Here is a 25,329-nt window from a genome sequence, read left to right as displayed (position 1 = left end):
ACGCTCGCTGACGTAACTCTTCTTTGATGGGGGCGCGGGTCCGGCGCGGGCGTGACCAGAATTCCGGGCCCGGAACCCGGCGGCCGCACGCCGCACGCGCGGGGCGGAGGCCGGCGAGCCCCTCGAGCCCGAGGCCCAGCTCCGGCCGGAAGGGGGCTCGGCCGGCCGCTTTTCCGGACCGGAACTTCCGCCCGCCGCGTGACACAAGGGCGGGCGCTTTACGAGGGCGGACCCATGGGCGGGACAGAGTTCGGAGGACGGTATTAAAGACTGGACGCTTCCGGTAGACGGCAGCTGTGGCGGGGCTTGCTGGGATCATGGCGGAGAATCACTGCGAGCTGCTGCCGCCGGCCCCGGGCGGCCTCGGGGCGGGGCTGGGGGCTGGCCTGTGCCGCCGCTGCAGCGCGGGGCTCGGCGCCCTGGCCCAGCGCCCCGGCAGCGTGTCCAAGTGGGTCCGGCTCAACGTCGGCGGCACCTACTTCCTCACCACCCGGCAGACGCTGTGCCGGGACCCGAAGTCCTTCCTGTACCGTTTGTGCCAGGCCGACCCCGACCTGGACTCGGACAAGGTGAGGGCCGCGCGGGCCAGCCCTGGCAGCGGCCCGTCGCACACCCCCTGCCCGCGCTGAGGAGACGCGCCTCGGATTTCGAGCCCCGCGCGCCCCTTGTCACCCGCCCGGCCCGAGGGCACCCGACCCCCCCCCCTCCCCCCCCGCCCTGGGCCGGGGGAGGAGAGGACGGCGCCCTGTCGCCCACCGCCCTCCGGGTTTCCCAGCCGGCCCACCTCGGGCGCCTCTCTCTCGCCTTCCCTTCGGCGGAGGTTTCCCAGACCCCGGACCGTGCCGTGGACCTACTTTCTTTCCCTCTCTGGGTTCTTTTGCCCCTGGTGTGTGAACTTCTCTTCTGTGTCTTCGTGTACTAACTGGCTCTGGAATCGAAGGACCCTGGCGTCTTCTAATCTTTTCGCATTCCAGACGTTTGACTTAACGTTGGCGTGGGGGGCGGGGGTGGGGGTGTTGACACGGGTGACCTGCCTTTCCCGGTGACTTGCATTTAGAGAGTTGGCGCTCCCTCGTTTACGGCCACAACGTGCACCCACTCAACACTCAGAAGCTGCCGCCCGTCGAATAATTTTTCACGGAAAATGTTGCTCGTGTTAAGGGGTGGCGAGGAGGGACTAGGTAGGAATTTTTTGGTTTTCCCGTCCGCTTTCCCCCTGCTCTTCCGAAAGGATAGGAGCTTCTAGGTTTGCAGCGTGCCTTTCGTCTCCGCAAGCGTTCGTACTCCTGTGCAGACGATACAGAAACCACACTATCACCTCTGTAAGTCTTGTGTGGCCGAGGAAGAGCTTCTCTGGAGCTGTCTGGATTGAAACTCCGAAAAGGCCCTGTTGTAAGAATAATTGTTACCTGCGTTTATCCCAGGCAGCTCACATCCTTCTAACTTTGCTGGGTCTTTTCAGTTGAGCCTACATAATTGCACTTGGCTTTGTGCCTCGCCAGCTCAACGTTTGCCAGGCATAAGTCTTCCCAGAAGGACTCAGATCCCTTTTAGGTTCAAGAAGGGTGACAGAGACCATCCTTGGTGTGGCATGACCTTACCATCAGGAAACCAGAGCTCCTGAGTTACCACCACACCACTTGTCGTTGGTAGAAATCAGGGTTGGAGTTGCTGGCAGTCTAGTCTCCCTTGTCACCACCCCCAGCGGTTTCCATTGCTTATTTGACCGAGCTCTCCACTCTCAGAGAATTGACCTCCCAGAAAATGACAGTCATCTCCAGGGTAGAAATAGCCTTTTGTTTGCTGTGATTTTCCTTTTATAGCGTGGGTGTATGTCTTACTGTGTTGTTTCTGTTTTTTTTTTTTTTTTTTTTAAAACAGTGGGTCACAGTGGCCATTCACTTGCATTTCTACTCGAGAGTTCCTGTTTTGTGTATTGAATCAGATTTGAAATTGCTCTTGTCCACTGGGTTTTTTTTCTTGTTTCTTTTCTTTTTTTTTTGAGGCAAAGTCTCTCTATTCACTAATACAATTAAGACCCAATTAACGATAGCTTGCACAGTTAAGTCAATCCATCCCTTTATTTTGCTGTCTCAAGACTGCTTAAAAAATTATGCATGACTGGAATAATCGTCCTTTGGGGGAGGTAATTAATCTAGCAGCATATATCCATGTTGCTTTCTGTCATCATCATCCACTTAACCACATCTCACTTCCAAAGTGTAACACCGAAATTTAGAACATGAAGCGGGAGATTCAGATTTTGTCTCACAGAGGAGTTGTTAGTAAATAAGGGTTAGTTTTGGTCACGGATGATGGGAATTTGCCAGAAGGAGTAGTGTCAATTCACACCGGTCACGGTGGTAGAGTACCTTTATTTACTTCAGAGAGAAGAAAATGTGTAAGATACCGGGTCCTCTCAGTTTTTCCCCTCTTGGTTCCGATGAAAGAATGCCTCCCGTATTTGCTCCCGGATGCTTAGACTCTGAGCGAGGATACAGAGGATGAGGGCGGAGGGGAAGGGTGTTTGGAGAAGTGGGATGCCAGTGATTCCATGATGAACGAGGAACAGGATGTTGATGCACGTGTCAAAGCCTCGAAGCCCTCAGCCGGTAGTTAAAACGAATGGAAACATCCCTGGCAGATATCCCTAGGACTGGACGTCAGCACAGACCTGGTGGAAGATTCCAGCTGGGCGTCTGACTGGTGTTGATGGAGCTCCTGGGCTCCAGCAAGCTGGTGTTGTGTGGCTAGGGGTTGGGTGGGGAGACTTGAAGGGCAGTTGTTCCAAGAAATGGGAGACCAGGAACCTTTCAGGAACCCATGGGTTTGGAGTTCACTGGGAGAGTGCCTGGAGCTTGGAAGCCGTGTGGGAGATGTGGACCGAGGGTGGACAGACAGGTTGTCTTCTGAAGATGTGGACAGACAGGTTGTTGGGGAGAGTGGGGGGCGGGGCTGCGACCGGTCCCCCTCCCCCCGAATCCATGTTCCCTGTCTCAGGACTGAGCCTGGGACCACCGCCCGCCCTTTCGGAACTCCAGACCCTTACCCTCTTGTCTCATGTTCTGACTCTGGGCCCACTGCTGCCGTGCCGTTCTCTTTACGGACAGCCCAAGCACGAATTCTCACTTCCTCCTGGGGTTTCCTCCGGCGGGGCTGTGTCTGGGGTGTTCATTTCAGTACGTGCTCCGCTGTCCTGGGCCATCTTTCTCCCAGGCTCCTGTAAGGGGCAGGGCAGGCGTGATTCTTCTTCCCGGAAGTGCTTTGTAAATACTTGACGTGTGATTCATTTGGGTTAAGTCTCTTTGTATTCCGTGGTACCTGGCCCATTAGACATTGTTGAAAACAGGTTAGAGTTTGTTTAGAGCTGAATCAGCCCCTGTTTCAGTGTGGAGATGCTTTAGGAGTTAAAAGGGAAACAGGAAATACTGCTACTTGGTGGTTTTAAACCACTCAGATTAAGTAGGATTTGAGGTGGGTTCAGTGTCTGCTGCCGAGCCAGGCCCGGAGAAAACATGAGCTTTTGTCCTTTGACGGGGCCATTGTCCTGGCTCCGGGGTTGCAGATGCTGTGGCGTCAGATGGGTTTTGGAGGGGTGGGGCTTGTCACAGTGCTTCTGACGACATGTCACTCGCAGTTCTTTGCCTGTGCTCACTCCGGGTAGACTCGGTGTTGGCAAGAGTTTCAGACAGAGTTTCGGTTGGAAATATAGTGGAAGGGATTTTACAGACAGGGTGAAGTGACGGGGGTGTGGGTGGAGGTACGAACTCTTAAGTCGCTTGGCAAGAGCAGTGGGGATTCCTCAGAGTGGAAAGAGCAGATTATGTTCCGTGTAACCAACTCAGAGGCGAAAGGCTAACTCCCCAAATTTTTAAGACCATCCCGGGCACTGGTGACAGCTGTGTCGTCCTGTCTGAGGCCCTGAGGGAGTGTCCTGAGACTTGGGTGCGTTGCATTTCACGCTTTGGTTGAGGATGTGGCTCTGAGCGTGTTCTTAGCCCCGACCGCGTGCCGTGGCTGGTCTGGGACCCGAGCGAGAGGGGGCCCCCCCTTGAGCTGGGAGCAGCCTCTCCCCTCCCCCAGGGGAGAGCAGGTGCTTGCTGGTGGTGCCCACATTTCCTCTTCACAGGGCACCTGATCGGATGGCCCTCGGACCTGGACCAGCCCGTGAGCCCAGGCCGGAGAGCCCTGAGAAAGGACTTGCCTTGCCGGCGCCTGAGGTTGTCCCCGCTGTCAGCCTACGAAGGGCAGCCCAGGAGGAAACGCTTGGCCCTCCGGAGCGCTTCCTCTTTCTGCACCTGCAGCCTGTGGTTGCTCCTGCCTAGCAGGACGGTGACGAGTTTGCTTTAAAGCAGTGGTCAAAAAACTACCCTCCATCAGGTGTCTTGCCTGATTTTGCAAATCGAGTTTTATGGGAACGCCGAGGTGCCCGTTTGTTTGCGCGTCGTCGTCTGTGGCTGCTCTCGGCTGTGAGTGGGCGCTCGCCGCTCCCTTCCAGGACGCTCCGGGCCAACAGTGTTTAAAGTCCATTAAAGGAGCTGACTGTGCACCAGGGGACGTTTGTACATGGCCAGGGTGCTCCACCCATGCTGCAGAGCATTTCGGTATGGAGCTAGGGAGACGGAGCGTCTTCTCTGGTGGCAGAGGTAGACCGGGGACTCGGGCCTGACTTTGACTTTGGACACACCGTAACCCGCTGTGTGGCCTTGGGGTAAGCTGGTGCACCTCTCTGAGCCTGAGTTGTGGAGGAGCCTTATGAGTTCAGGAGGAGGGTGTAGGTCACAGCACCTCCACCCAGCGCCTGTGCGGGCTCCTTGCAGTAGACGGAGAGCACCGGTGGCAGTCTTAACTGGTCGCTTGGTTTTCAGAAAGAACTCTTTTCCCTCCCCTTCAGAACTTGTTTTGTTACCGCTTGTTTCTTATGTATACTCTTGGAACCACCACAAGCCTCGGCTGGCCTCCCGGGGCAGCGTGTGGGAGCCTGGCCCTCCTGCTGCCCCTGCTCCCCACCCCAGAGCTCCTGGCCGATCTTAGGACAGGCCCCAGAGGGCGGCTTCCCAGTTCCACCAGTGCCATGGGGGAGGGACACAGCTTCCTGGGCAGCTACTGAGTTTTCTTGCAAGAAATTTGAGGTCTTTGAGCCTGGAGAGCGCAGCTCCAGGGTTCAGGTACCATCCAACCCAATGAATGAAATGGGCTTGAGGCCTCCAAGTGTGGGTGCGACACGAGTGTCTCTTCCCGTTGTCCACATTCCGGTGGGTTCTCGTTTCCTCGGCAGCTGGGCTTCCAGGATCTTTGCAAGTCAGGGTTGGGTGGCAGCAGTCCTGGAGCGGATGAGCTGGACCAGCTCCAGCGCATAGGCGGAGGTAGGAGTTGTGAAACAGGCAAGGGAGAGGCAGGCAGCACGGTGCACCAGGTGGTCGTCGCTTGAGGCAGCGGAGGGGCCGCGGGCCTGCCCTTCGGTCCCAGCAGGAAGGAAGGGCATCCTCTGACCCGGGTCTGCCAGCAGGGCCGAGTGTAGGCAGAGGGCAGAGGCCACCTTGGAGGCAGCAGGGCGGTGGCTGTCGGGGAGCAGCGGGCTCGGCGTGAGCCTCCGGCAAGGCGTCCTGGCTGCAGTGTGCTGCCTGCGGGCCCGGCGTAGCCGACACCCAGGGGCCTGGGGACCAGCCTGGAGGCGGCCACGCCTCCGAGTCAGTGGAGGGGGCACTGTGGTCGGGGACCCTGGGTCCTTCCTGTGTGGTGCTTCTGCCACAGGGAGTCATGGTGCCCGCCTGTTCCCATCGCCCGTTGATTTTCTCATGCCAGCAGATTTATAGTGAACACACGCATGCCCACCACCAAAGTAAGTAACGTGGCATCTGTGGAGGGTTTGCGTGCAGGTGTTCTGCAGCTGGCATGTCTCTAGGGAGGGGTGCACCTGGCAGAAGTGTTGTAGCAGCTGGGACCTGGACGGTTGGCCCGCAGGCTGGCAGGTCCGGTCACGGGATCTTGCCCAGGACGGTCCCCTTGCCCCAGCGTGACCGGCACCCGCCTCTGCGTGCACGGTGGATGCGGCGTCTGCTCCCAGGGGGTCCCGGCCCTGCCGACCTGAACCGGTCACGGTGAAGCATCCCCATGTACTCTGGGGTCTGGCGGGACCCACGTGGGTGGGCCCTTCACACGAACGCTCGGGTTTGCTGCTTGGCGAGCTCTTGTGAGTCGTGTATGTCATCCTAAATTCCAAGTTGAATTGACATGTGGCCATCTGGGACATCCTGGGGGGAGGGCCCTGCGAGTCGAGTGCAGTTTGAGGTCTGAGGACGTTGGTCGCCATGGGCAGTGCCGCGGGTCGGAATGACCCAGGACCCTGACACTCGTGCCCTGTCTCTGTTCCAGAGTCCTGCGTTTCCTGTGTTCCCCTGACGTGCGCAAGGGTGTGTCAGCTCTCAGGGTACACAGGGCATCTCGGGGCTCGTGCAGGGAGCGCTAAATCAGAACCAGCTGGCACTCCTGGGCATGGGGCGGGGGTGGGGGTGGTTGTGAATTCCAGTGCCTCACACATGTGTCTGGTGCCTCCATTTCATCGTTCGTAATCGGGGACGCCTAAGGCCTCTTTGGGATCAAGACTTTGACAAACTATAGAAAACAAAACAGAAGAGGGCAGGGGTTGAAGGTTTTACGTACGAGTTTGAAATAGTCACTTAAAATGGATAACTTAAGAGTAAAACCTAAGTATTTCTAATAAGGTTCATCGCAGAGGTTTGTGCTCAGAGGAAGGATTCTGTGCTTTTGCATTTAGATTTCAACTGGGAAATTTGACAGAATTGATCTTGGTTTAGCTCAGGACACCCCGCCCTCTTCAGGTCTTGGTGGTTGTGCATTCTCTCCTGCACCCAAGTGGTGGTGACGCTGTTTCCCGGGGTGTTGATGGAGGTTGTGAAGGTGACTGAAGGTGCTCCCCAAAGAGCGCTCACACGTCAACAGAATCATTCTCCATTTATTGTCGTTGATGTTTTTTTTTTTAACGTTATCTTTGAGAGAGACAGAGTTCGAGGGGGCAGGGGCAGAGAGAGAGAGGGAGACACAGAATGGGAAGCAGGCTCCAGGCTCCGAGCTGTCAGCACAGAGCCCGACTCGGGGCTGGAACTCACCAACCACGAGATCGTGACCGGAGCCAAAGTTGGACGCTCAACCTTCTGAGCCACCCAGGCGCTCCAAATCATTCTCCATTTAGAATCTTGTGTGAGAGCCTGACACCCCTGGCCCTCGCTCCTCATCGCCATTTTCAGGACCATGTGGTTGTGTCAATGGAGTGACCCCTGAGGACTTCGTCCACGGTGCTTTGCTGGGCAGCGCATTCGATCCTGCCCTGAACCTGAGAGCCAGGTTTTGCTTCTGGGCGCAGAGTGGGCAGGGAGAACCTCAGGTTAGGGGGCTGTTTATTGGGTGGCCCGCTGTGTTTCCGGCCCCTTCGGAGCATTGATTCCTATCCAGCAATGTGAGCTAAGGGTGGCTGGTGGGCCCCGAAAGGAGTGGACGGGGTGGTAGGCGGGGCTCCCGGGTGGTTTCAAAGCAGGCTCGGCCTCCCTGCCTCCCTGCTGAGGGACTGCAGGTTGGGTGTCTCCTGGGAGAGCACGTGATGTGGGCTTGGCCCTACCTTTGGTCGCTCGCTGGCTCCTCTCCTGGAAATGACTATGAGCACGGGGCTCATGGCCAGGACCTGATGATCTCTGTGGCCCGGCAGCCTCTCCGTGTGGGGCCAACGGTCTAGCAGCCTAAGCTCAGGGAGGCAGGGTTCCAGCTTCCCATGGAGACGCTGGGCTCAGCCTCGGAGGGGGGGCCCACTGGGAGTGGCACCCAGCCGCCCTGTGCACCAGCGAGCCGCCTGCTCCGGGTGTGCGGCCTGAAAGCCTGAGGGGCGTTGGCGCTCAGTACCGTTCAGGAGCCAAGGCCAGCTTCCCCCGTTTTAAGCCTTTAAGGTACATGTATATTTTTAAAGCCAGCACTAAACAAGTAGGTCAGACGCTAATTCACTGAGAAGTGGGGAAGGTCAACAGAGGGAAATGATTTGTCAAGAAGCAGTCTTAATTCTGGCTCTTTTATAAAAAACACAAACCTCACCACTCTACAAATGTAGCACACGCTCATTATATAAATGGAGGGCAGGACGGAAAGAGGAGACGGGGGACCCGCGAGTCTCGCCAGCAGCCGGCGTTGACGTCTTGCTCTAGTTCCCTGCTGCCTGTCGTAAGTGTGACCAGACCCGGGTCCTGCCCGCGCCCGCGCCGCTCCCGCACTTGGCATTGTGGGTGTCGCCAAGATGCTTCTCCCTGGGCTTTTGCTTAAGCAGCCTGAGACTTCTCTTCTGAATTGGGGTGTTTTGTTTTGTTCTCTCTTTCCGTGTTCTGTACTTTCCTTTGTTTCTGCCACAGGATAGAGGCCCCAGGGCCGCATTCCCAGCACAAGCACATGAGGTGCTGAGGCCCCTCGCCCCTGTGTCAGCGTGCCGGCCGCAGTGTCCAGGGTCTGTCCACCTGTCCACGGCCCAACCACACTCACCAGCTCTGGAGCGTGCTGCTCACGCTCGGCTGCTCAGACGCGGGTTTTTACAGAGGAGGTCCTGCCTGTGAGCGTGAGAGTCAGTCTCATCATCCGGGCAATAGCCCAAGATCAAGGCCCCGGGGATTTTTGGGGTCTCGGTGTAGGGCCCCCCACACTTCCTGTGGAAATTGAAACCTCCCATTGAGCCCAGGTAAGAGCCCCACGTCCTGTCGCTGCTGCCCGGCCCTACTGCCCTCGGAGTCCCTCTGACGGAGATGAACCCCCAGGAAGAAACTGGTCCGGAGAGCCCTGGTGGGACTCCGTGGGGGAAAGTGCTTAAGTGCCGCTCTTCAGCGGCGGGGCCGGACAGGCTGGCCTCTCACTGGTGGGGGTGGCACGTCCCGGCGTCAGGTTACCCGGGGCACAGCCTGCCACACAAGGTCACTTGTTCTTTAGCGTGTTGGGGTCCCGTCAGTGAACCCGCTGTTCTGGGTCCAGGCGGGCTCCCCCCGAGGCAGGCTCGGGAGGAGGGCTCTGTGCTTCCTTCCGGGCCGGGCGTGCGGGAGTCCGTGTGGAGGCAGCCGAGGGGCCGAGCCTGCCCACCCTTCCTGTGGGGGAAGCACAGTGTGATGCCGGTCCTCGAGCCCACAGTCTGGCCCCACTGAGGCCTGGGCCCCGTGTGATAGGGAGGTTCCCTGGAGTGCCCTGTCCCCAGCCAACCACCTGCCAGCTGTCTGTCGAGGTAGCAGCGAGCCGATGAATCATTCCTGAGCTTGGTGATGTGCACACGTCACGTGCTGGATGGACTCTTTTCCACCTGAAGGTGGGGGTGGGGACGAGTCCCCCTCGATTTCGTGTTGTGGCAGCACTGTCTCTTTCTTTCTAGACCTTGGGTCCTTGGGCCTTGCGTGGAGAAGAGTAGGGGTCCAGAGAGACAGGAGGCAGGGGTCCTGGGACAGTGTCTGACAGGTGCTTCTTAGATGGGGGTGGGGCGTGGGGGTGGAGCACGAGGATGGACCCGGGAGGTCTGCGTGCAAGCGGTGACCTGTCCTGGCCGGAGTTTGGGCGGAGGACCCGGGTCCTGCCGCTGAGCTGCAAGGCTCCGGGCCCCAGCGTCCCCACACCCGGGGTGCCGTCACTCCCCTGCAGACGGCTGTGGCTCGCTTTCACAGGCAGTACCCCCCACGCCTCTTATTCTGGGTGGGCCTCTGTGGGCTCTACTCCATGGAGGTCTCCTTCGGAACTTCCCCCGCCCCCGTGCCAGGTCGGCGTGTCTGCGGACCTGTCCGGGCTGTGGTTGATGAAGCTTGCCGGCAGCTGGGCAGAGGGCCCTAACTCTCAGAGAGGCCCCGGGCATCCCCCGGGAGGAGCCAGGGCCCACCTAGAGGAGGGAAGCACCTTCTGACGGTCCGTTGTGAAGGCCTCACAGACTCCGCAACTGCCGCACGGGGCGAGGCTCCTTTGTCAGTGATCCCTGGGAGGCTCTGGGACCACCTTGCAGCGGAAGACAGGCTTGTGCGCGCAGTCACTCTTCCGCCTGCCTCTGACCCCCTCCCCGAGGTGAGGAGGCCGTGGGCCCTCGCCCCGGAGGAGAGTGTTGGGACAGCTTTAAGACGGGAAGAGGCAGTGCAGCTCCTCCGCTGTGTGTGTGGCGCTGCGGTCGCCTTGCCGCCTGAATACGGCGAGGTGATTCTGCTACCAACAGAGCTTCACTTGGCCCAGACCTGGAGTGGAGACAGACCGGGGTGCGAGGCTGCAGATGGCCAGAGGTGCGCGGAGCCTCAACACGGTGTGCTTGTGGCTTAAGGGGCGCGCGCAGACCCCACGCCCCCGCAACCGTGTGCGTGCCTCCTGGCCTGGGGTCATTCGTGGGGACGCTTGCTTTCTCGTGCGGGACTCAAGATGCTTTGTTCTTTGCAGGATGAAACCGGTGCCTATTTAATCGACAGAGACCCCACCTACTTTGGGCCCGTGCTAAACTACCTGAGACACGGCAAGCTGGTCATTAACAAAGACCTCGCAGAGGAGGGTGAGTTGGGGACAGGGGCCTGGTGGGCAGGAGGACCTTAGGAAGACCTAAGACACAGACCCCTCTGAGCCTGAGCTGCCCTGTGAGGCACACGCCCCGTGTGCTGGGCCCCGAGCACCCCCATCCCCGCAGAAATCCCGGGTGCCTGCGTCCCCTCGCTGGCTCCTGGCGGCCTCACAGATGTGCCCCGTGGGGCAGCAGGCGTGTGTCTCCGAGAGGTGGGGCCGGCTCGCTGCCTCTCCCCCTGTCTTCCTCCGGAAGCGGAGACTTCGTGGCCTGCTATAGTTGAGGGGCCGGGTCGCCCCCCCACCGTGGGCGGCTCCAGGGGCCTGGTTAGCGATGGGGCTGGGGCTGGGGCTGGGGCTCCTCCCCCCGGACGCCACCAGTTCTCACCGCTGCTTTGGCTCCGGCGGTCACAGACACGCCCGCCGTGGGAGCCCTGGGGCCTCCTCGGTCTGGGTGCGCTCTCCTTCCAGGGCAGCGCTGCGCCCTCGGCTCCGACTCCTGTCTGTGCTCAGACGTTCCGTGCGGTCGCAGCGAGTAGAGATGCCGGGAGCGGCCGTTCGCGCGGCTTAAAATGTCACGAGGGCCCTGCGAGGTCCAGGGCGCTCTGGCTCCGGCTGTGACCTAGGTCCCGTGACGAGCGCCCACACTGGACTGGGCTGCTGCTTCCACCCTCGCCGCTTCCGGGTCGTTTGTTTCCCGGGCCTCCAGACCCGGGTCGGCATCTTCTCTTGAAGTGACCCTCGCGGACGTGCACTCGTGTCGGTGGCAGTGCCTTCCCTTTGTGCTCTGCTCGTGGAGCTCTACAATTGCAGACGAAACTTGCCTGCACGGACTGTTTCTGGGGGGGCTGCAGAGAAGCGGCTGCCACCCGTCTGCTCCTGCGAGCCCAGCACACGTAGGGTCCCTGCGCGGGAAGGGGCCGCCTGCCCTTCAGGCCGTGAAGCCCCCCCCACCCACCCCCCCACTCCCACACACAGGCCTGAGGGGCCGGCCAACAGCCTCACGGTCTAGTTGCAGCCTCCCTGAGGGCAGCCCTGAGGAAAGATGCCGCCCACCCCCTCCTCCACCCTGTCCGTGTTGCCTGGAGACCTGATTGGGCCTGAGCGGAGTCCACGGCTCCGGGCTCCTAGTGCTGCCAGTGCAGGGACACGTTGTACAGAGTGAGGTCTGGCCGGGACAGATCTTCTGGAATGCCCGTGAGCGATCTTGAAGCCGGGCCTTCTCGGTTTGTTCCTTAGAATTTCCTGGAGCTTGAGGGATGCCTGGGTGGCTGGGAGCCACCCTCTCAACCAGCCACAGTCTTCCAGTTTAACGGGGAAACTGAGGTACCAACTGACTCAGCCCTGCGCGAAGCCACTCGGCCGGGCCCGGGCCACACATTCAGGGCAGTAGATGGCCCACGGGCTGTGGGGGCAGGAGAGAGTGCCACCCCGGTGTGCCCAGTGCAAGGCTTGGAATAGGTGCAGGTGTGACTGTGCGCCCGGCAGCCCACCCGGAGTGACGCGTGCTAGGAGTAGGGTCAGCAAGCACACCCTCTGCCCTTGACCCTGGGGAGCCCCGCCGAGGGCAGCAGTGTCTGCAGGAAGCCCGAGGGACCGGGCTGAGGAGCTGCCAGCGGCCGGGCCAGGTGGGCTGTGGGTCCACGGCAGGACAGGGGTGAAACATTTATTCCTGGGTCTGGTGAAAACTAGGCATTTTTCTCCGTTCCAGGAGTGTTAGAGGAAGCGGAATTTTACAACATCACCTCACTAATAAAACTTGTAAAGGACAAAATTAGAGAACGAGACAGCAAAACATCCCAGGTAAGACCGGTGGCTACTCTGCCCGCAGCTTCCAAGGCCTGACACGTAGGCACCGCTCGCACCCCTCCCTTCTTGCCGACCGGGGGCAGCCTCTGCGCGAGGCCCCAGGATCGGCGCTGCCCTGTCTCGGTGGTCTTTCTCCACGATCATCCTAGCACCTCACTGCTTGCTCTCTAGCTGCCTCCTCTGGTGCTGCTGGCTGGCACTGTGGCCTGCACTCTGGGCACATGTGTCCAGTCCTGCCCAGCCTACCCTCAGGGAGCCCCACTCCAGGGGGAGGGGATAGACTTTGCCACGGAGGGTGTGGAGTGGGTGTGTGGACATCTTAGGGCATTGTAGGCAGGGACGCAGCAAGTGCAAATGGCCTGTGGCAGGCGTGTGCTCAGCCCACTGAGAGGGCTAGTGTGGCCAGAGGGAAAGCAAGCGGGGAGCTGGCAGTGAGTTCAGGGGTAGACGGTGGAGGTGGGGTTCCTGCAGGACAGTGTAGGTTCCACGAAGACTTGGCTTTTATGGGGAGAGAAGGGCTCAGTCAGCACTCCGTGTGCCCGCCTGGCGGTGCAGATCCCCTCGTGGGACCCATGCGCACTTGGCCAGTCAGCAGTGCCGGAGCCAGTCCAGCCACTCTGCCGCCCATTAGGCCAGAGTTGGAAGCGGGCTGCGTCCGGCATCTTGCGCAGAGGGAGGCGTCGAAGGGTCTGAGGCATTAGTTTGCTGTCGTGTCAGCTCCGCGCTGGCTGGCAGAGTGAGCAGCTCCTGTGGGCGGGGCGGCGTGGGGGTGGGGGGGGTTGGACCTGGAAGTGGGAGCGCCTGCAGAGCTGCCTCAGTTATCTAGAGGCTCCGCCCGCATGAAACCCTTCCGCTCCCCCTCCCCCAGCGGGCTCTCCCACCCGGCGCTGCAGGCCCCTGGCTAGAGCGCTTGGCCCTCGTCAGACTCTTGTTGAAGACCTGGCCGCTCAGAGTGGCTGGTCCTAGGCCCACAGCGTCCCCAGTCCTTCCTCCTGTGGGAGCCTCTCGGGTGCCCTGACAGCTGGGAAGGATCCGAGGAGGGGGCAGGACACAGTCACAGGCTCCCTGGTCATCTCTGGCCACTGGCCACTGCTTTCCCCTCCATCCAGCTGTATGACACAGTCTGGCCCGGCACCTGGCTGCCTCTGTGTCCCCCTCTGCGGGGGGTGGGGGGACGCGGTAGAGGAGCCTCTCCTCACAAGGCCTGGGGCCGTGTGACCGCTGTTGCCTCACCGTCCCTGTGCTCACCTCCGGGTCACATCCCCCGCTGTGCTCCCTCTTTCCGTTGGGACCGCCGCCTCCTGCCCGAGGAGCAGGTCCGGAAGGACAGGCTGCTGGCGGGCGAGTCCCCGAGGTATGCCCAGCACTGCCGAGGCTCAGTGCAGGTCGCGGGTGGGTGCCTCGGCTGGTGGGCGCGGTTTTCTGAAGCCGCTTCACTGAGGGAGGAGGGAGGGCTCAGGGCTGAGCGCCCCGAGCGTCTCCCAGCTTTTTCTGGCAGCGGAGCCCGAGGCTGGTCCTGCGAGGCTCCCCGGGCCTCCCCGCCTGCACTCACACACGGTGTCCTCGTGTGTCCACGTCCCGCCAAGGGTGCTCTTGGGATTTCAGGAACGTGACTCATTGTATTTTTGCAGTTTAGAAATAGAAATACTTGGGGAGGCGGATGAGGAAGTGGAAAACGGCAGCTGTCTGGCTTGTTGGTTTTGCTCTGGCGGATGCATTCGGGGTTGCTTTGCGCCTGACAGCCTGAGCCCGAGAGCTGGAGGACACAAGCGGCAGTCTCGCCTAGGTCCCCTGCTGGGCCGTCCCCAGAATTGGCGCACGGGGCAGGGCTGCCGGAGGGCGCGCGGCCCGACTCGTCTGCGGCTCTGGTTCCCCCAGGTGCCGGTGAAGCACGTGTACCGAGTGCTCCAGTGTCAGGAAGAGGAGCTCACGCAGATGGTGTCCACGATGTCTGATGGCTGGAAGTTCGAGCAGGTGAGCCCCTCCCCACCACACCCCTGCCAGGCTGGGTTGCCGCCAGCCTGCCGTGGAACCTTTAATTACAAAGGCTCCACCCGGGTCCTCGGGCTGCTGACCCTGAGGGCCAGTCATGAGGCGTCCGTGGCCTGTGGTTCGCCATCCCCACGTGTCCTCCGACACCTCACGGGCTGCAGCCTGCGCCCTGTCCTGATTGGACTGTTGTCTGGGGCGGGGGGCGGCTATTCCTGGAGCCCCACCCCCACCCCGACACAGAGACCTCCATCCCCGCTCCCCTCCTCCTTTGCGGGGGGCCGTTCTCTGTGTCTCCATCTGGCGTCTCCCTGCGTGTGGGGGATTGACAGCCTCGGTGTATGTTGGCCTGGCCCCACCCTCTTGTCCCCTCGCATCCCCTCCCCTGAGGGCCGACCAGATGGTGGCTTGGGCCCCTGTGTGCTACGGCTGGCACAGATGCCCTTCCCGGTGGGGCTGCCCTGCAGCCCCCAGTCCCCATCCCGCCCGCGAGTGGAAAGGTGCTGCTGGGTCCGGCCCAGCCACGTCCCCCACTTTCCCTGCCTGACGTGAGGATGCGGGTGTTCCTTCCTTCGTGGTGCTCCGGCTCCCGTCCCGTGTAGCCGCGGCCCCAGCGCGGCCTCGGGGCATGTCCCGGGTGCCCTCACGTTCCTGTCCCTCTGGCAGGTCTGGGCTGAGGTTGGGACTTGTGACCCCCCCCCTGGCCCCCAGCCCCCCGTAGCAACTGCCCCGCTCACCAGGCTCCCCTCTGGCCTCTGGAAGATTCCTCCGTCAGTAGCTTCTGTTGGGCGTGGGTTCTGGCCACGGTGCGCAGTCCTGCCCAGAGAGAGGGTGGGAAATGACAGCGTCACCGGCCTCCCCTCTGATTAAGGCCACATCTTTTCTGTGGGTCTTTAGAAACAACGGATCATGTTGTAGAGCGCCCTTAAATGTCACTAGGACAGGTGCGGCGTTTGCATCGTCCCTCCAACCTGGGGCCAGCTCTCCGGCCTGGCAGCGCAGCAGGGTGAGTGGTTGGTCCCTGCGGCCACCAGGGCTGCTCTCTGTCCCTGACGATGTTGGAACTAGGCCTGCCCTGCCCCATGCTGGGGGTCCAGGTGGCTTCTGACCTCGTTAAACTCATGCCAGAGACCTTGCAGGGACAGGAGTCCCCACTGGCCCTGGTGTCCTCCCTCACATGCAGCCTAGACGAGGGCTGGAGAGATGGGGCTGCAGTCACTGGACCGGGTCACCCTCCCCTGGAGCCCAGTGCACAGCTCTCCTGCACGGGCTTCTGTCTTCCTCATCATGGCCAGTCTGAGAACTCTGTCCTTAGCCCCTCTGGGTGGGTCTCTACCGCATCACACAGGCCAGCTGCCTCTCTTCCCTTTGAATCTTTAAGAAGAAATTTTTTTACTGTTTTATTTATTTTTAAGAGAGAGACAGAGCGTGAGTGGGGGAAGGGCAGAGAGAGAGACACAGAATCCGAAGCAGGCTCCAGGCTCTGAGTTGTCAGCACAGAGCCTGACGTGGGGCTGGAACCCACAGACCGAGAGACCATGACCTGAGCTGAAGTCACACACTCAGCCGACTCAGCCACCCACGCGCCCCTCTTCCCCTTGAACCTTAACCTGCTTTGCCCACTTTGTGCCTGGAGCATGTCCTCCTCCCAGTTCTTGCCTACAAAACTCCAGAACCGGTCATGTTCGATGAGAAATGCTCTACTCAGAAGCAGGATCGGGAAACACTGGGGGAGAAGTAGGGCGAGAGCCCCGACCCCTGAGGGGTCCTGCCACCACGCCTGGGTCACCAGTGATCGGCCACGAGGCCAGAACAAGGATCTGAGGGAGGTTCAGAAGAGGCTGGCATGCCTCGTAAGAACGTGCAGACCGTTGTCAGGGGCCACACGCCCGCAGCTCAGTCTGCACCCAGGGCCGTGTACCCCCAAGGTCCGCGGGCGGTAGGACACCTCTCCCCACGCTAGTGGGCCTAGAACAGACTTCGGAGCGGCAGGGAGCCCGTGCACCCTTCTCTGCCCTTGTCTGGCCACGAAGGCTGTATGCTTGCCGCGTGCCCTTGCCCGCTGCCCCCGCCGTGTCCTCGTCCCCCCACAGTGCTGCTCGTAGTGCCCCTGCCTTTGAAGACCTCACCATGGTGTCAGGCTTTCTTTGGACTCCTTTTGCGCTTAAAAGCGCATGAGCCTGTGGTGGCTCTGGGCTAAGCTGGGGCGGGCGGGTCGGCCAGTCGGGGGGCACCCGCACCAGCCGAGCCTGAGGTGTGTGGAGGCCGCAGCGTGCCGGCGAGCACCCCTGAGCTGACCCTTCCACCTGCCTTCCCTCCCCACACCACTGTGCCCCCTCCTCGGTTAACGGCCCTGGCGGGAGGGGGCCCGGTGGCCGCAGCAGGAACGAGCAGGGCGCCTGGGAGCCCATCACGTGAGTGTGCTCCGCTGCCGGCTCTGAGCCAGCCGCCGCTGCCCCCCATGACCTCCCAGCACAGGCTCCCTCTCTTGGGGGCCCCACCGGAAACCTGACGGAGCCGGATGTCCCAGCAGGGATGGGCACGCGTGGTGTGTTGTGGGACGGCGTGTGTGCACGCGTGTGCCGTGTGGATGTTGTGGGACTGCGTTTTCTGTGAGTTCGTTAGAAACCTCTCGTCCAAGACCTGTCTCTTAACCTCCCGAGTGCCGGCCGTCTTCAGCGTGGGTGTGGGTGCCAGGCCAGGTTCTCCCTGCCGGTGGGGGAGGGGTGGGCGCTGGGCCGAGGTCTCCTGCTGGTGGGGGAAGGGGAGGGGTGGGCCCTGCGCCAGGGTCTCCTGCTGGTGAGGGAGGGGTGGGTGCTGGTCTGGAGTCTCCCTGCTGGCGGGGGAAGGGGACGGGTGGGCGCTGGGCCGAGGTCTCCCTGCTGGCGGTGGGGGGGACGGGGAGGGGCAGGTGTGTGTGCAGTGCTCCAACCCCATCACGCTGCTCTCCTCTGTCCCAGCTGGTCAGCATCGGCTCTTCCTACAACTACGGGAGCGAGGACCAGGCTGAATTCCTATGCGTGGTCTCCAAGGAACTGCACAACTCCCCGTACGGCACGACCAGTGAGCCCAGTGAGAAGGCCAAGGTGGGTGACTGCGGGCTGGCGGACTCCGGGCACAGCCGTGGACACTGTAGCTCCCTGCCCGCGGAGGGGCTTGTGGCCACGGAGGCTGCCCTTTGCAGAGCTGAGCTCGTCTCCTTAGGGCCTTGTCGTTCCTCACGGTTCATATCGCGCTCCCGGCCACACAGGCTGCTGGGAGGCTTGTGCACCTCATGCTTGTCGTTCGCAGTCCCGTAGTTCTCGCCTCGTGTCAGAAGCAGAGTTCTGGAAGGAAGGACACGTAGGCCCTGTGGGTCACAGGTGGTGGAATGAGGGGTCTCTGAACACAGGCTCCCTCTTGGGGCGAGCCCCTGTGGACTCTGTGGCCCATGCCGTCTGCCAACACATCTTCTAACGGGCAGAGTTGCTTCTGGAAGTCTGTCTTTTAAGTGATGCCGTTGTAGGTTGTTTTCCCGAGGACTCGGGACGTCCAGGCTGGAGGGTGCCCCCCTGTCCCCGCCTCAAGTGGCACCTGCCTTAACCACATCCATCCTGGTCTCGGGGGCCGCGTTTGGCTGGTGAAGGCAGCAGACCACCGGGAGTGTCGCCTTGCTCGGCCCCTTGTAAACTGTCACCGGCTCCCTGACAGGCACTGGCTCTTCTGCCTGCCAAAGAGGCCAGTGCGGCCAGGGTATAAATGCCTGGACGACTGTGCTGTGGGTTTGCATGGTAGCCTCATGGCCCGGAGCCGCGGCTGGCCTTGTCCAGAGGTGGCAGGTTCTAGTGGCCTCTCCTCTGGGCTCCTTCCTGGGGTCACTGACTCCAGATGCTTCCGTTCTTGGCAAAGTCCGGTACTGGCCAAGGCTGGCACCACCTGGCGGGACTCCTGGGCCTGCATCCAGCCTGGGGGGTGGGCGGCCACGGGTGGGGGCCGGGCTGGGGCGGCACCCCTGATGAGCACAGGAAAGGGCCGCAGCCAGGATGACTTTAAACCGGGGACTCCCCAGGCTTCCTCAGATTCGTGGCCTGGGTGGCCTCTGGCCGGATCGCCACCGGCCCAGAACTGCCCCGTGACCCTTTCAGGGGCCTCCGTGGAGGTGTGGGCCCAGGAACAGACAGCAGAGTGTCCCCCAGCATGTTAGCTTTCCCAAAGTGGCCATCTCCGTGGGGCTCGAGGCAGCTTGGTCATCACAGCATGAAGTTCTGTGTCTTCACGACGGGGTGACTGTCTGGGACGCAGGGCGTCCAGAGGGGGGGGCTCCTGTCCACGGCCCGGACTCAGCACGTAGCTCGTGTGCAGGATCCAGGGCAGCCTCTGGGTCAGGGAGCGTCCCCGCGGCACTGGGCCTGGGACGAGCCTCCCGTGGAGTCTGGGGTGGAAGGTGGCCCCAGCCTCATAAGGAGGCGGAGTTCTTGTGTAAGTTGTTCATTTTTAGAAGGTTTTATTTCTGAACTTGAAAAGTTTTCGTGGCCGAGCTTCACCAGGGCAGCCGCCTGAGCTCATTTCCCTCGGGCGGGGCTTCAGCTGCAGAAAGCTGCGTCTGTGCTGTGAGGAAGCTCCAGGCGTGACCCCAAATCCCTTTGCTTTTGAAAACGTGGCCCTATTTTTCTCTCCAAAAATACCTCGCTCTGAAGTGTTGCAGCCACGGTGACTTCTAAACGGGGGCAGTGGCGGGAGCTCCCCAGGAGGCGGAACCATGGTTAGGGCCTCCAGAAAGTCGTGGCAAACCACTGGGGCCGGGCTGGGGGACAGCCTGGTGGCAGCGGTGCTGCGCGTCCTGAGGATGGGAGTCAGGCGGGGGCTTAGCGAGGGCAGCAGTCCACACGAGGGTGGAGACCGCAGGTTCAAGGGCTTCCCGGACCCCTCTGCCAATCTGACATTTGCTGGACGGACTTGCGGAACTCTCTGGCGGCAGGGATGCGTGGGGACGGGGGCGATGGCTGAGGCCAGGATGCCTGGTGGACACGGAGCTCCCTCGTGTAGTCTGTGGACTCAGGACCCGTGGTAGCATGTGGAGCACTGCCCGCCAGCGATGTCCCCCACCTCTGTGTCCAGAGGTTTTACTGGTCTCGGTGAACTGGACGAGATCAACTGATGATTGATCAGTGACCGATCTCCCACTTGCCTGATCACAGTCTTCAGCCACCGGGCCCACTGACCCTACCATTGTCACGTTCTTAGACCGTCATGTCTTCTCTGGAGCCAGCAGCATAGGCCAGACCTCGATTGGGCACGGTTCAGTTCTTCACTGAAAAGAGGGAAGGAAGACTCTGGAACTTGGGGAGTGCCAGGCCCAGGGAAAATGGCCATGTGTTTGTTTTTCTCCATGGCCCGTCTGGGCCTGTGGGTTCGGGGCCCAGGACCACCCCCGACGTGGGGCAGGTCCGTGTGTGCGTCACCACATGGCACCATGGGAGCTCCTGACCCCAAGTGCCGCCGCCCTGGGTGGACGCGGCCTCTCTGGGTGGGCTTCCCCCAGCTGCCCCCCGACCCCACCCTGCACTGACGGTGCCCTCTCTTCTTCTCCCTTGCCGCATGCTGCGTGCCGAGCCAGAGCGACGACGAGGAGACGGGTCCCGATGGGGATGACTCAGATTAAGTGTAAATGTCATGGTGAGCTCTGTCACCCTTGAAACTGACCACTCACCGTAGTTTCCTTGACCCCAACCCTTCCTCCGCTGCATTTTTCCCATACCTGTAGTTGACAGAGAACCTTCCACGCTTGACGCTGACTGTAGATCTCCAGTGGAGCCAGCCTGTCTTGTTTCCTTTAAGACATCTGCATGGGTAGCCCTGGAACCTGGGCTGGGGTCTCCGAGAGCCCTGTGTGTCAGGCTTGACAGGACCTCCTCGCTGTGGGGGTCAGCGGGCCAAGGACATGGGCCTGCCCCTCCTGGGGGCTGGCAAGCACCCAGACCCTGGCTCCCCTCTCCTGTCACTCTGCCGTGGTTTCAGGGCCACAGAGACAGGGCTGTGCCTTAGCGGGTGGACCTCAGTCCCCATGCCAAAGCCCACAGCGCCTCTCACCCTGAACTTCACACAAGGGATGCTGAGAGAGGGGAGTCTCTGAGGACTTTCTTTCCGTTTGTCCTATGATGAGGGGCTCCGCTAATGCTCCCTCGGCCCCCAGCTGCTCCCCATGTCCCTGTGTTTCCTGGCCTCTTCCCTTGCCCGGCTCTAGAACCCAGCTGTGTTGACCACCAGCAGGGGCCACCTGCTCTGTGCCCTCGTCTTGAGCACAGGAAGTCACCTAGAGAGGGCAGGTTGCTGGTGGGCGAGCCAGGTGTCATCCAAGGAGCTCCCCTGCTCCCTCCAGGGCCCCCATTCTCGGGCCAAGCCATACAGGTCGGGGCTCCTCAGCCTCTGTCTGACCCGGGAAGAGCTCGGGAAAGGCGTGCAGCCAGCCGAGCACTAAAAGGTTGGCCGTCGGGCCGTGAGAACTCTGGACTGGGGATTGCAAACTCAGAGCGGCATTTCCATCTTCAGTTATTTTCTCGATGATCGTTTAAGTATACAACATCCTCGGTGTTGCCTCTCGACCCTCCCGTCCTTAAATATTTGTTATTTGGTTCTTTAAGGAAAGTTTGCAAGCCCTGGTCTGCGCCAGCGACCTGCAGTGCAAGTCTGCTGTGTATCTTCAAACTCACCAGTAGCCACGGTGAGAAAGTCCAAAGAAAGGCAAATTTGTGCTCATGCTGTCAATTCAGTACGTGCAGAACCTCAGAAATCGTGGAGATACTTACTTTCCTCCTCGAAGTCTCTGAGACCACATGCGTAGTTTGTGTTAGTGGCCCCCTGTTCGGAGCTGCCGCGCCTGGGGCTCAGCAGCCACATGGGCCGTGGGCTCCTGGATCGGCCTGGCCGGATGCCGAGCTGTGCTATGAGCCTGGCCGGGCGCTGGGGGAGCATGGGGGAGCCTGCCTGCCGGCCAGGCGCTGGCTGCACCCACCTCCTCCGGGAGGTCAGTCTTCTCTCAGCCCCCGCCCCCCGCGGTTCATCTGGCTCCTCCCCGGGGAGCTGCTCTAGGGGCCTGGGCTTGGCCCGCCGAAGCAGCGTCAGCCTGCCTGGGCCCGTCCGCCGGGGACTTGAGGGACACAGCTGGTGTCCGTGGGAGGCGGCCCAGGTAAGAACCCATGCTGGGTGGCCTGGCCTGTGACCGTCACAGGTCCTGGGAGGGGTTTTCTATCCTTGTTAGGAGGCGGTAGTTGGGCCTCACTCTGGTGGGGCAGCCCCTCCTGTGTTGTCACCTTGCTCTGGGCCACGTTGCGGTCCCATAGGCTTCCTCCTTTCCGCTGTGATCTCAGATGCTCCTCTCCTCTGCTGGGCTCCCTCAAGGTGAGCGGCGGCTCTGTGCTTCATGGGCTCCCACCGATTCTGGCTTGCCCTGCAAACAGCAAAGATGCTGGGGCTGGGGCTGGGGCTGGGACCAGCATCTTGGGAACAGAAGGGACCTGCAAGGGCTGAGTGGGTGTGTACGATCATCCCGGTCACCTCCTTGGGCCGTGTCCCTCAGACAGGGTCCATCTGGGCTGAGGAGGGATGTTCAATCTGGGGTGCTGTTCCCCCATCACAGCAGAAGGTGCACCGTACAGCAAGAAAAGCGGGGTCCCGGGTGGTGGGCACAGTGGGCCGGAGAGCATGAGAGCATGCCTCCTGGGTGTTCGGAGCCCTCAGAGACGTGCTGGGCACGGGTCCAGGGACCAGTAGGGGCATGTAAGGCACCAGGGCACAGGCTGGAGTGACCCTCAAGAATTTGTGACTCCTGAGTGATTCCGGACAAGTGACAGAGAGTGAGTGGTGCCCCCGTTCCTGTGGCCACACTGCTCTGGGCAGCCACCCTGGCCTGTGAGCAGGTGGTGGGGCCTCCCTGGAGACTCCGTGGCCAGAGCAGCCGTGTGGACCTGGTGCCAGCAGGCTGGCCCCTCCCGGGGCACAGTCCCACCTTGTGCCTGGGTCCAGGGCTCAGAAACAAGGTGTCCTCAGAGCCATATCTCACTAAGCTCCGGAATTCGAGCAGAAGATGCCCCCAGGAGGCTAGCTCTCACACTGCCGACAGTGTGGGCTATCTCCGGTGCCCACCTTGGCTGGGTTGGGCCAGGCCGGGACTCAGGACGTTTCTCGTGGTTATCTGGTGTTTAGCCATACCGTACATATTGATCGAAACCACATTGCCAGCTCTGAAGCCCCCACCTGGGGACACAGGGCAGTCCCTTCCCCACCCTGGTCTGCGTGGGGTTCGGCTCCGCAGGTGTTTGCCAGGACTCAGGCCTGTCCCCAGGTAGCTCCAGGCCTTGAGAAGCTCCCAGCCTGGTTTGGGGGTGGGAAGCACAGATGCCAGGGCTGAGGGAGGGTGGGGGCCTTGCTCTGTCCCTGAGATGCCGAGGAGGAGTGACAGACACAGGGACGGGCATCGTGGCCGAGGAGCTTTGGGCTCTGCGGGGCTGCAGCAAGGAGGGGTTGGCACCCTTGAGGTGTCCGGTCCAGTCACAGGGAGGCCAGCACACCGTGAAGCAAAATGTCAGCCCTGCTGGGCAGCGTGCAGGGTGAACTGGTGGGTTTGGGGGTGGTGGGGTAGTCCTGGGGGCTCAGGCTTCCGGGCTTTGTGATTAGTGCAGGGTTGAGGGGACACTGAGGGGACTTGGTTTGTGATGGGACACGGAAAAAGAAAGAGGAGCAGGCTGTCGGGGGACCGACGGTACCTGGTCATACACGGGTCTGCAGCCCAGGACTTAGCCAGGCTGGACACTCAGGACTTGGTGCCTGTCCCACAAGCCCTGGCACCCTCGGGGGGGAAGAGCAGGGGTGGCTCTCAGAGGACCTCTGGGCCCTTGATAAGAAGCCACTGGTGTGGGAGGTGGGGGCACATATGTCTGCCGTGGGCCAGGATGGAGAGCCGGAGGGCCCTGGCAGAGGGCCAGAGGTGCGTGAGACGGCCCCCTCAGTGGGGTCTCCCGGCCCTTCTCTGCCCCTGACCTTCGTGCTGGCCTGTTTGGCCCCCTGGGGCCCCCCGGGCGTGGACTGGGGCTCTTGGGCCCTGCTTCTGGTGCAGGGCGCCTCTCTTTGGGGCCTCGTGGCTCCCAGCTGGCCGCAGGCCGAAGCCCTGTCCGGCACCTGAGTCCTTATTCTCTGTGTTTGGCGTTTTCAGATTTTGCAAGAACGGGGTTCGAGGATGTGAGAAGCATAGTGTTGACAGCTGAAGAAACATTTTATCTTTTCCCAAGATGCAACGATCTGCCATGTCGAGGAAGCTTGGCCGTGAGAAGAAACCTGCTTTTGACAATTTCTCTAGAGATCTGGGTGTGGATCCTTTTTTGCCTCTGAGGTGGGTGGTGAGAGACGGGACCAGCTGTCTGAGGCCCGGCATCCCCACTCGGAGGAGGCGTGCTGGCCAGGTGGGTGTCCCCACGGGGCCCCCGCTCGGTATCCCGCGTGCCGCATGGGCCCGAGGCAGGATGCTTCCAGCCAGCCTAATCACCGAAGAGCATTTAAAGGACAGCGTTCTTGGTGCTACATAAACAGTCTATAATGGAGCCTGGGCCTTGCTGGTAGGAAGCGGCTGCAGCGCCATGGCCCAGGCTCTGGGTGCCCGCTGGCACCCACGTGCGCACCAGGCCCTGGTCCTCGGGTCGGGGAGTCTGCTCTGCCTCCCAGGTGGGAGCGGTTGGCAGTGTCTCGCAGCCCCAGCGGCTCCTGGGAGAGGCGGCCTCCGCGTGTTCACTACTTTCCGGGCCTCGGCCGTGGGCCCGGGCCTCCTTCAGAGCCAGGCTTCCCCGGCCTGACCCTGCCTGGAACAGTCGAGGCTTCTCCATTTGTATTTTCCAGGCAAGAGAACTTTGCACCCCTTCTTCCCCAGCGTGGATGGACAACCTAGCGTTTTTACTTTTTAGAAATGCCTGAAAGTGTTGCTGCGTTTTGGACCGATCTGTTAAGTCACTCAAAGGGAGGCAGAAGTCCGTCTCGTGCGGCCCACCCTCAGGCTTGTGGGGAGCCGTTGCCCGTCAGTGCCTTTGTCTCGCCTGGGATGGAGGCCGGGGCGGGAGGCCTGTCCACCTGGCTTCCGGAGCAGAAACTCCGGGTCACGCCGAAAATTGGATGTTTACAGTGCATCACAAATCTCTCTTGCCGGCTCTCTCATTTTCTTTGTCTAACTATGCAGTTCTCTGGTGTTTCTGGGGTGTTTGAGACTTCACACGACCTGCACGGGCTCTGCCCACGCGACCTGACACTGGAGCCACTAGAATCCCTGTAGGAACCGCTGCTCGCATGCTCTGAGGACAGGCCTTCCTTAGCTGGCGGCGGGGGCTGTCCGCGTGCGGGGGGCCTGGCTCGGACGTGCAGCTCTCGCCTTCCTTGCTAGGATCGCTGTGCGCACTGACCGCTGCTGGGTGGGGCGGAGGCTCTGACATGCTTCGTTTCCAATGCTTCTGGAGGCTTCTCGCCTGTGCCCTCTTCTCCTTTGCCAATGACCTGATTAACCTACTTCTCCAGCACCCAGGACTTACCTCCTCCTTTTTGTAAGGTCTGTTGTATGTTGTTGACTGTTGGCTTCAACCGTTCATAGCAACCTTTCTATAGGGCACATTTAGGTCCTCGTGACCCACCCTCCCGGTGAGCCCCAGGGAGGGGGGCAGCCCCTTAGTGGCCTACGGGTGTACCTGTGGGGCCCTGCTGGCCACTTAGCGTCGTTTGATTTGTGACCTTGACATAATAGATAGGCTTGTTGTTTTTTAATTTAAAGATATTAAGACTTAATTCACTAAAATTTATTCTAAGGGGATATTTATACTTTTATACTTTTTTAGGTATCCGTATTTTATCAGCTTACAGCCTAAGTTTCCCCTGAAAATAGCGAATAAAGTTGTGTATTTATGAATGAGCAGAACAACTGTTAGTGTCTTAAAATGTGTGGAAAAGCAGCTGCTGCAGAAACGCTGC

General features: G+C 60.9%; 1 protein-coding gene across 2 annotated transcripts; it reads left to right on the top strand.

Annotated features, from left to right (window-relative positions):
* The first annotated feature begins 54 nt into the window (after window positions 1-54).
* On the top strand, window positions 55-25,267 carry KCTD5 (potassium channel tetramerization domain containing 5). 2 transcript variants are annotated; one of them, XR_007147620.1, is made up of 6 exons: window positions 55-569; window positions 10,441-10,549; window positions 12,266-12,357; window positions 14,242-14,337; window positions 15,250-15,358; window positions 17,313-17,438. XR_007147620.1 is itself a non-coding variant. In XM_047837389.1 (6 exons), the coding sequence occupies exons 1-6, from the start codon at window positions 318-320 to the stop codon at window positions 23,567-23,569; spliced, it is 705 nt and encodes a 234-aa protein (XP_047693345.1). In that variant the 5' UTR covers window positions 76-317; the 3' UTR covers window positions 23,570-25,267. The 2 variants fall into 2 exon arrangements, 1 of the variants encoding a protein (XP_047693345.1); XM_047837389.1 differs by lacking the exon at window positions 15,250-15,358 and adding an exon at window positions 23,540-25,267 and having other exon boundaries at window positions 76-569.
* The last annotated feature ends 62 nt before the right edge of the window (window positions 25,268-25,329 follow it).

This window comes from Prionailurus viverrinus, chromosome E3, assembly GCF_022837055.1.
Source record: "Prionailurus viverrinus isolate Anna chromosome E3, UM_Priviv_1.0, whole genome shotgun sequence".
Classification (NCBI taxonomy): domain Eukaryota; kingdom Metazoa; phylum Chordata; class Mammalia; order Carnivora; family Felidae; genus Prionailurus; species Prionailurus viverrinus.
This window is presented reverse-complemented; position numbering and strand designations above follow the sequence as displayed.